At 47.7% G+C, this 11277-nt stretch overlaps 1 protein-coding gene across 1 annotated transcript in view; it reads right to left on the bottom strand.

Annotated features, from left to right (window-relative positions):
* Positions 1-11277, bottom strand: part of LOC106810973 (chromodomain-helicase-DNA-binding protein 7-like) — a 64135-nt gene that overhangs the window by 39433 nt on the left and 13425 nt on the right. Inside the window, exons 10-22 of the mRNA XM_014814474.1 lie at positions 10338-10465; positions 9654-9842; positions 8583-8637; positions 8145-8321; positions 6864-7025; positions 5948-6028; positions 5150-5306; positions 3652-3859; positions 3066-3152; positions 2412-2520; positions 2012-2188; positions 919-945; positions 494-605 (exon numbers count right to left, since the gene is read on the bottom strand). Coding sequence (XP_014669960.1) covers positions 494-605; positions 919-945; positions 2012-2188; positions 2412-2520; positions 3066-3152; positions 3652-3859; positions 5150-5306; positions 5948-6028; positions 6864-7025; positions 8145-8321; positions 8583-8637; positions 9654-9842; positions 10338-10465 — 1669 coding nt within the window. The remainder of the gene's footprint in view (positions 1-493; positions 606-918; positions 946-2011; positions 2189-2411; positions 2521-3065; positions 3153-3651; positions 3860-5149; positions 5307-5947; positions 6029-6863; positions 7026-8144; positions 8322-8582; positions 8638-9653; positions 9843-10337; positions 10466-11277) is intronic.

Genomic DNA, 11277 nt, shown 5'->3' with positions numbered 1-11277 from the left:
AAACCAACTGGTCTCCACGCGACAAGCAACTGATCTCCACGCCGCAAGCAACTGGTCACCACGCCGCAAGCAACTGGTCGCCACGCCGCAAGCAACTGGTCGCCACGCCGCAAGCAACTGGTCACCACGCCGCAAGCAACTGGTCACCACGCCGCAAGCAACTGGTCGCCACGCCGCAAGCAACTGGTCACCACGCCGCAAGCAGCTGAGCGTCACACTGTCGTCAACTGGTCATCCCACTACGAACGTTCGTAAAACATTCATGCAGCTGCCACCACACTTGATGGCTGAGAGTCCGCACGCACGCACGCACGCACATATACTAACCAATGCCCCTCAATAAGCTACAACCAGTAGGCGACGGCACCTGGTGGTGATTCAGTAGCGAGAGACAAGCAGTCGATCTCTTTACCTTCCTCGCTAAGTTGCGCCCCCCCTTGCCACATTGCGTGACTGCAACACTCGTGAACAAGGCGCGAGCGACGAGACTCACTCACCCTGCCCAGTTTATCCACATCGATGTCAGCCTTCTTCGCCCACTTCTGCCAGAAGTTTGGATCGTCGATGTCAATATCCGTCCTGTTTCCGGAGGACGCAAAACTGGCCTGAAAGCAAGGAAACAATGTTGGGTATGCGTGATATCATTGTGTGGTATCATTGTGTGGTATCATTGTGTAATATCATTGTGTGATATCATTGTGTGATATCATTGTGTGATATCATTGTGTGATATCATTGTGTGGCTGCTGAACAATACAGGGCACAATCTCTACCACCCGCTCTTCTCGACTACAGTGAATGCTCCCCAACTCTCCCTCCTTTCACCTGCAAACTGCAAACAAATTGAAAAACGTTCTGTTGCTACAAGTTGTAACAACGGCTTCTCCTCCTGCTCCTCCTCACCCTCCTCCCTCTTACCTCGGAGAAGGTGCTTCCCTCCAAGCACCCCCTTCCTCTCCCCCGCCTCCTCCTCCTCCTCGTCCTCCTCACCCTCCTCCCTCTTACCTCCTCGCCTCCTCCTCCTCCCTCCCTCCCTCTCCTCTCTCTCTCCCATCTCACTCTCTCTCTCTCTCTTCGCCCCCCTCTCGTTTCTCGGTCACCCAATCACTAACCTCTCTTTCTCTCTCTCTCTCGCTCGCTCTGCCGTGCAGGTGCAGCAGCTGACCAAGGTGGAGATAGAGGACCTGCTGAAGAAGGGAGCGTACGGAGCGATCATGGAGGATGACACGCAGAACGAGCAGTTCTGCGAAGAAGACATCGATCAGATCCTGAAACGACGCACGCAGGTCGTGCAGATCCAGCAGGGAGTGAAGGGAAGCACCTTCTCCAACGAGTAAGGAGGGAGGAGGGTGAGAGACAGGAGAGAGGAGGAGGAGGAGGATGGGGCAGAGAAGGGGGAGGAGCGTGAGAGAAAGAGGGTGAGGGGGAGGGGAGGTCGTGCAGATCCAGCAGGGAGTCAAGGGAAGCACCTTCTCCAAGGTAGGAGGGAGGAGGAGAAGAGGGAGATGAAGGGGGAGGAGGGGGAGATATAGCAGGGAGTCAAGGGAAGCACCTTCTCCAAGGTAAGAGGGAGGAGGGTGAGGAAGAGGAGAGGAAGGGAGTGCAGATGCAGCAGGGAGTCAAGGGAAGCACCTTCTCCAAGGTAGAGAGAGAGAGAGAGAGAGAGAGAGAGAGGTTTATGACAGGGTGACAGAGAGAGGGGAGGGATAGAGAGAGAGAGAGCGAGCGAGAGACAGAGCAAGAGACATAAAGACATAGAGACATAGAGAGAGGTTAGTGTGATCGGGTGACCAAGAGACGGGAGGGAGAGAGATAAAGAAAGAGAGGGGGAGAGCAAAATAATAACACACAAAAATGATACACAATAACAAACAGGCACACGCATACGCGCGCGCGCACACACACACACACACACACACACACGCAAACTTGGCATACGTACGCTCACACACACACACACGCACGCACGCACGCACACACGCACACACACACACAAACTTGGCATACGTACCGGCACGGTGCAGTTCTCCTTCTCCTTCTCGCTTCTCATCGTCTGCAGCACGGCCTTGTCGAGCCCCAGCTTGAGGCTGGCCTTGTCGAACATCTCTCGTTCGTACGAGTTCCGTGTGATCAGCCGGTAGACCTTAACCGACTGCGTCTGACCAATGCGATGACAGCGTGCCTGCGCCTGAGAAAACAGCCACCAGGGGGCGCCGTTAGCTAACTTAGCGGAGGCGACTGAACAAGGGCTCGCCGACTGCTTTTCTTCTTAAATTTCATTTCCGAATCTTGCACTACAGGCACGGCGATTACTACGCACAACTACGCATCGAATAGCACTACTAAACCCTCGTCGCATACAAAACGCACGAGTCGCGCGACAACGAAACGTGCGTAGGCGGTGGCGGTACCTGGAGGTCGTTCTGCGGGTTCCAGTCGGAGTCGAAGATGATGACGGTGTCGGCGGCGACGAGGTTGATGCCGAGGCCGCCTGCGCGCGTGCACAGCAGGAACACGAACCTGCAGCGACGGAGAAACAGCCATCGTCACTCACCCTCACACATCCTGCTATCCCTCCCATGGATCACTCACCCTCACACATCCTGCTATCCCTCCCATGGATCACTCACCCTCACACATCCCGCTATCCCTTGTGTGGATCCCTCCCCCATACACATCCCGCTATCCCTTATGTGGATCCCTCCCCCCATACGCATCGTGCTACCCCTCTGTGGACCACTCCCCTCTCACGCATCCTTCCCTCGAGAATCCCCTCGCAATCGAATGACCGAGACACATTGCTGGGATTTCAGGCAAGCTGGAGAAGAACCAAGGCAAACACTCTCTACAAACAAGTTAGTCTTCTCCACCTTATGAAAGACAGGCGGAGATTTTTGGGCTCGGGGGGGGGAGGGGACCAGACGAGGACCAAAACACCAGCGTCCTTCTTATCAACACCTTATGACACATGGAGATTCATGGGATTTTTGGGCTCGGGGGAGGGGGGAGAGGGAGAGGGGAGGGCCAAAACGCCAGCGTCCTGCTCTGTACATACTCTCACCCACCTGTCTGAATCTGGCTTGCTGAAACGATCAATGGCCGCCTGTCGCAGGTCGCCACGGATACCGCCATCTATCCGCTCAAATGGATACCTACGGCAACGAATCAATCAATCATTCTACTAATCAATAAACCTCAGTCCAGGTGGTTCTGACAGGTAAACGGGGACCGAGGTTCTGTCACAAGGGTTCAACAGTTTGTAATGATCCCAATTGATCGATCAACCGAAGCCAAACAATTCGCAACCTCTTGTAGCCAACATATATATGCATATCCTTAACATTTACCAATGTATTTTCATTTCATATCTGGTTATCGACTCAACTAACACTTAACAACTTAACCTCGTGTCAATCACTCACTCCATGAATCAATTAATCAATCAATCAATCAATAAAGTAGTTGGTAACTCAACTAGCACACACCACCTGCACTTAATATAAATCACTTCCTCAATCAATCAATCAATCAATCAATCAATCAAGTAGGTGATAACTCAACTAGCACACACACCAACTGCACTTAATATAATTCACAAATCACTTCCTCAATCAATCAATCAATCAATCAATCAACTGAAGCCAGACTCACATGCGTTTGATGAGATAGTCCTCTAGGATGTCGAGGCAGCGCACCATCTGTGAGAATACGAGCACCTTGTGGCCGTCCTGCTTCAGCTTCGGTAACAGCTTGTCGATGAGAACGAGCTTGCCCGAAGACTGGATCATCGCCTGCAGGTGAAGCCCCGAATCCTCGCTATGGTCGGCGTGGTACTCGTTCAGAATCTTCTCCTCGGCGCCTGCAACGCGGAGGACGGAAACCATGACGACGATGACATTGATGACGATGATGATAATGACGACGACAACGATAATTATAACAACAATATTGACGACGACAACATTGATGACGATGACGATAATGGCAACGACATTGATAATGACAACGACAACAATAACGACAATGACAACAACAATGATAATTACAATAACAGCGATAATGACAACGACAACGATAACGATGACAACAACAATGATAATGATAATGATAACAACAATAATAATTACAATGACAGTGATAATGACAACGACAACGATAACAATGACAACAACAATGATAATTCCAACGACATTGATAATGACAACGACAATGATAATTACAACAACAATGATAATCACAACGACAGCGTTAATGACATTAGCGAAAATTTCCCGAACCCACAATTCCCAAACCAATTAACATGCTTTTTTCCCCGTTATATTCGAACCCTGTGTAACGAGATGCATAACCAAGACGACGACAACATCATCAGAGAACTGCTCCTGATTGGCTCACGATCTCGCAATAATTGAATCAATTAATGGCCTTTAATCCAATACCATCTCTTAATTAATTAGAGCATGAATTTAATGTGGTAGTTATGCCCTAGAGTTGACTCACAGCACCCAGCATGTTAGCAATCCTTAATGGGTTAACATTTGCCAACGAACCAGGGTTTCTTACACATAAGAGGCACAGTGACGCACCGCCGTTGTGAAAATGTTCATGTATTTACCTGCCGTTGTCAAAATAGTGTCAAGCTGTCAACCCAAAAATAAATAGATCATGTTTGCTCTGGCTTCTGACACATTTAGATTACCTGCAGCCCCCTCAGTTGTCTAATTTTGCCTCAGAAGAAACCCTGCGAACTGACGCCTCCTGATCAGTAAGGGCGCTGGTGCGTACTGTGGCACAGTAATGGTGGTGTCGCACCACCATTCGACACGATTGCAAAATAGGACGACTCATCAAAACGTCCATCACCGGTCAGCATAATTAACCAATCAATACGGCCAGCTAAAGCTCCTGATAGGGCAATGGACAGTGCGACGTCACGGCATAATGAGGCGCAGCGTGGACCTATATAGGAGGATAGGAATATTCGAGAGAGAAGGCAGGGTGTGGCACTGGCGTACGGTTGGGTTTGTGTATGTAGCCACATATGTATTAGAATAAAGCCGTCTATAATATATAAGACGTCTTCGACCATCACCGTCTACGCTCATTGACCGACGTGTGCGAGAACGTACGAGAAACAGCCTTACAGTACCTTTGATGAGATACGGATGGTTGCAGCACTTTCGCAGTTCCATCATGGTGTTCATGAGGTTCGGGACGTTGTTCCACGACGCGCCCTTCGAGAGGAATGCGAAGTTCCGCTCGATGATCGCGCGATAGTACTTCTTCTGTATGTTTGTCAGCTCCACCTGGTGAACGAAATCGCAAACACGCTCGTCGTTCACTGACAGTGGTTGTTAGAAGTTGACAGTAGTTGACAGAAGTTGGCAGTAGTTGTTAGAAGTTGACAGTAATTGGCAGAAGTTGGCAGTAGCTGTTAGAAGTTGACAGTAGTTGACAGTAATTGGCAGTAGCTGTTAGAAGTTGACAGTAGTTGACAGTAGTTGACAGAAGTTGGCAGTAGTTGTTAGAAGTTGACAGTAGTTGGCAGTAGCTGTTAGAAGTTGACAGTAGTTGACAGCAGTTGGTAGAAGTTGTGGGAGTCGGCCCGCTCACAATAGCCACGGGGATGGAAACGGTAATTACCGTGGCAACCGCTGCTACAGCAAAGTGTAATTAATGCAGAAATCCTAACATCTATGCCACTATGACTGAGAACTATGATTCGCGCAGAAATGACAACTACCATTTGACCAATAACACAGTAAAACCTCATGTAAAAAGACACAGGTCTATAAAGGTCAGACACCTGTCCTTTAAAACACCTCTGAAGTTTCCCTTCTGTGACTCTCATATACAGGTTGTCATCTTACCATCTATTTTATGGCAAGAAAGAATAAATGGGGTAACATACTTACTTCTACGTACGTACCTACTAATAGCTACATACCTCGATAATCGTTTCCTCCTTCGGTGCCAGAGTTTTTTCCACATCTTCTTTCAATCGACGAAGCATCATTGGCTTCAGAATCTGATATTAGCAAGAGAAACGATAATAATCAGACCAAGTTTTTAATAACACGTACGCTACACACAAAATAGAACCACTCCACCTGTTACTGTCGCTACCAGTACTACTAAATCATCTCCGAAGCTTAACCACCAAGAAAAGCATCCATTAAACAAGACGATTACAACATGGTGCACATGAACAGATGAAGATGAATTTCACCATGACAGGTCTTCACAGCGCTAAGCAAACTAAAATCCACTGCCCCTACCTATAACCCCACCCTAAATAATCAATCGCCACGCGGGAAAATTAGAACCACTCCCCTCCACCCCTTCCAACACCCACACATCCCTCTCCACTTCTCCACAACACCCACACAACCCTCCCCTGTCCCCTCCGCCCGCGTGCCCTGATGCTGTCACGTAGTGTTGTCAATCGGTTGTAATTTCGTAATCGATCATCGGTTGGACCCACGTAACCGATGATCGGTTACAATCGGTTACTCGGGGTGTTGAATGCCTGCGTGTGCGTAATGTCGTGTGCATGTACGTGTTTGCATGTATGTGCTTGTTTAGCCCTGTTTACTGTTTGTTTTGCACTGTTTACTACTGTGTATAATACATGTATGTTAATAAAGGATAACTTGTATAGTAGCAATGATATCTCGGATTCTCATTACTTTTCCAAGTTTTACATTTATTTCGATTTTTTGTTGTTGTTGATGAAATCGATTATGGATTTTGATAACCAAGCGCTTGGTTCAAGCCACTGTTCAAATGATAATCGATTATAATCGATGATCGTGACATCACTACTGTCGCGGCGCGACCACACGCACGAACGAACGACCTACCTGCTGGAGCTTCTCCACCTGGCCCTCCGTCTTCAGGTCCCCGAACTCCTTGAGGAACGCGTCGATGCAGCTGAACTGCTGAGCCTCGAGGAAGTTGAGCAGCGAGAACAGTTCCTGCACGTTGTTCTGCAGCGGCGTTCCGCTGAGCAGCACGCGGTGTTCCTGCGAACAGCAGCGAGAACCGCGTGAACATGCTACTCCGCGTGCAGGTCATGATGGTGCGAACATTACATAGCGTCTATATACCTACTCACTACCAACCACCCTCTACACTCCTACTCACTACCAACCACCCTCTACACACCTACTACCTCCCTCCCCTCTTCTCTTATCACTATCAGCCTCCCCACCTACTCTTTACTTACTACACTCTACTCTTTACCTACTACCTCCCTCCCCTCTTCACTTATCACTATCAGCCTCCCCACCTACTCTTTACTTACTACACTCTACTCTTTACCTACTACCTCGCTCTACTCTTCACTTATCAGCTGCCCCTTCTACTCTTTACCTACCACACTCTACTGTTTACTTACCAGCCTCTAGCTTCCACTTACTGACTTACCGCCCTGCCCACCTACTCACTACTAACCACCCTCTACTATACACATCCCCACCTCTCCTGCCTACTCTTTACTTAGGCCTAAAAAAATAAATGATGTGTTTCCGAGAACGGTCTTGGAAAAATTAGGTAGGGTAGACCTATAGGGATTATTTTTTGATTGATAATTAATTTTTGAGAATTGATAATTGATTGATTTATTTTTATTTTTTATTTTTTATTTTTTTGAAAATGGAGAAAACAAAGAGTCGGCCCCTATTTGCTAGGTAGGGTCGGGTTCTCGGAAACACATCATTTTTTTTAGGCCTTACCACCATCTACTCTTCACTTACCACCCTGCCCACCTACTCACAGCAGGGTTCATAGTAGTAAGACACATGTTGAAATAAGGACTTATAAGACTCTTTCTGGAGGCCAAAATAAGACTTTTTTACGCGATTTCTGATAGATGACCGACTATTAAAGTACGCTAATAATATTTATATAAAGCCGTTTCGCCGAAATTCAACACAGAAAATGTTGAAAAATGGTCCTTTAGCAAAAAATAAGGACTATTAAGTACTTTTCTAAGATTTCACCAAAAATAACTACTAATAAGGGCCCTTATTTTATTTTTGGCAAAATAAGTACTTATAAGACTTTGGAAGACCCGCTACGAACCCTGTCACTACAATTTACAAATCTACCGCCTCTCCCGCCGTCTCCCCGTAGCCACTCACCACGTTGAGTAGCTTCAGCCCTTCCATCAGCTTGCACTTCTGGTTCTTCAGTCGGTGAGCCTCGTCGATGATCACCACGCGCCAGGGAATCTCCCGCAGCTCGAAGCAATCCGAGATGACCACCTCGTACGTCGTGATCAGCGCTTGGAACTTGAAGAACTCCATGATGTACTCGCCCTGCCGATCACACGCACGCAGTTCCCGTTACAACCCGCACGCTAATTAATTAATTAATAAAATTTTCAAGATAGGTCAGAAATGGGGTAATTTAGAATTGATTACATTTTGGTGGTGATCCGGATCAATTAATTAATAAAATTTTTCACGGTGAGAGAATTGAGCTGCCTTGGCAGAGGTTAGTGCTCTCCGAGTGCTCTAGTTAAGAATGTTCTAGGAAATTTCGTGCATTTCTAGGAAAGAGTGTTGATTTTCACTTGCCTTCTCATTCTTGTAGTACATTTCGTATTCTCTGATCATGTTTCTGCTAGCAGCCCTGAGGGAAACAGAAACGAGCAACAATGAACAGTCTGAAATGCTGTAGGAACAGTAGGAACAGTGTGCATCAGAACATCAGGGTCTCCAACCCTGTGAACTCCAAATGCGGAATGTTCCCGCAGTGATCAGTAACTAGTGGCGTATTCAGAGATTGATGGGCAGGGGAGGGGCGAAATGTACCTTGGCTGCCGCAGGCAGGCCCGCGTGCAGTAGGCATGCCAGTGTTAAGGGGGTCTCGGGGCATCCCCCCAGAAAAATTTGAAATATTCCTGCCATTTTCCTGCAATCTGAGGCATACTGTGGGCCATATTCTCATGTCTGATAACACTATCTCAACCCTAGACTCAACCCTACAACCCTCGTCTGATTAGCAGCCAAACTACGCGACACCTTGCAGACAGCGCCTGTATGCTTAGGCTATTTCATTTACCGTATAGTATTTTTCCCCAGGGATAGATACAAAATGCCTGAATTAAAACAATGTGTCCAAGCGAACAATGCAAACAATCAGTGCACATTTTGTACAGTGCAACTGAAATGAGGAATATAACCTTGCCGCTGCAGAATGCGGAAATTAAGCCTAGAAATCGTAATGATTCCGCAGAATGAAGAATGGTTGGAGACCCTGGAACATGTATGTTCGCTGATTTTACTAAGAACAGCTAGGACCAGCATGCGTGACACTGATGTTCCGTGGCTTCACTGCCGAACATACGAACTACAGGCGGGAGAGTAGGGAACGGCGAACAGCGCACATACGTTCCGCGATTTCACTGAGAACATACGAACTACTGGCATGAGAGTGGCAGCGCACGTACGTTCCGCAATTTCACCGTGAACATGCAAACTACCTGGCGAGAGGAGGGAATGGCTCGCGGCACACATGTATTCCGCGATTTCACAGAGAACACGCGAACTACGGGGATGAGCATAGGGAACGGCTTGCGACCCCCGTACGTTCCGCGATTTCACAAGAGAACATGCGAACTACGAGCGAGCGAGCGGCGCACGTACGTTCCGTGGTAGACGATCGTGTTGATGTCGCTCCACGTCTCAAACTCTCGCTGCCAGTTCGGGATCGTGGAAAGCGGCGCAATGATGAGGAAAGGTCCTGTGATGCCGACCTGCTCCACGTCTAGCAAGAAGGCAATCGACTGTACGGTCTTACCCAGTCCCATCTCATCAGCCAGGATGCAGTTCTGTCTGCTCAGCAACAAACAACAACGACAACAACAGTCAACAACTGTTGATGCAATGGTACACGTCTGCTCAACAAAAATAACAACGACAACAGTGAACAACTATCGCACATCAATCTTTTCCCCAATATGTGCACCGATTTGCATTTTAAATTAGATAGGACAACAAACCTAGCACGTGATTTTTGCTCTCGCGAATCCAGAACCCTGTCTCTACACTAGCTGTTTCTTGTAGTTCTAGCAGCTTGTACTGAGCTTACAGTTCTAATGTTGAAATTGCACGCACACACACACACACATACAAACACACGTAGGCACGCACACGTACGCACGCACACATACACACACACGCAGGCGCTCACACATGCATGAATGCACACGCACACGCACACACAACGCAGGCACGCACACACGCATGCATGCACACGCACACGCACGCACATACACACTCGGGCATGTCGACACAAACAAACGCGCGCACGTGCACATAATCACGTACTTGTTGTGCCAGCAGAACGACAGCCAGTTGACTCCCTCCAGCTGATAGTCCCGTAGCACGTTGCCTCCCTTGTATGCGAGCGACTCCTCCAGCTTCTTCCACCGCTCGGCGCGCGGCCTCTTCTTGGGCTTCAACACGAGAGACAAGGAGCCAGCTTCAGCTGTTGCTCTAGTACTATAGCCCGCCCGCATACAGTTGCCGCAGGGCTATAGAACATTATATTACGAATGCTAGGGACCAACCCGCTGACTGGCGCTGCTGCAGCGCCACCAAAAATGGCCGATTGAAGTTCGTAAATCGAATGTTCGTTCACAAGAAATACCGCAAGCAGACCATTTCAACGATAGAGGTTAAATTTTAGTAGCTGACATAACTTAAGACATATTCAGTTCGGATAAGAGGCATTAATTGCCTACCACAAACGTTTTATAGCCGTTTTAGAGCTACTTCAGCTGTTGCCTGTTGCACTGACGAAGATTCACCGGCGAAGCTCTCTCGTTACCCATTAAAACTGGACGCGACGTTTACGCTAATCACACACTAATTTTAGCCGTCGTTACTATCGCGGTGCGTTCGTTGAGAATGCCGAGTCATGCTGCTAGGGTTGACTGTTCAACATACGTTTTTAGGGCGTGGCAGGCCCTGCCTGTGGTTTTTATCGGTAATTTCACGATACCAACGGGGAAGTCCGAGCAACACCAAGGCAAAGATTTCCATCAAGGATGGTTATCAATGCCACTGAACAATGCTCTTTAAATTGACTACGTCACAAATTTTCTATGGTAAAATTTGTAAAAAAAGGTGAATTTTTTACATTACATTTAAGAACTAACAGGACTAAACGTATCTTCAAATTCTTACCTGATAAGATTGTTTCTCAAATAGTTAAAAATCCAAAAAAACCTGGACGATTTGATATTAGTGTTCCTGACATTAATTG

Source organism: Priapulus caudatus, unplaced genomic scaffold (assembly GCF_000485595.1).
Source record: "Priapulus caudatus unplaced genomic scaffold, Priapulus_caudatus-5.0.1 Scaffold491, whole genome shotgun sequence".
NCBI classification, from domain to species: domain Eukaryota; kingdom Metazoa; phylum Priapulida; class Priapulimorpha; order Priapulimorphida; family Priapulidae; genus Priapulus; species Priapulus caudatus.
This window is presented reverse-complemented; position numbering and strand designations above follow the sequence as displayed.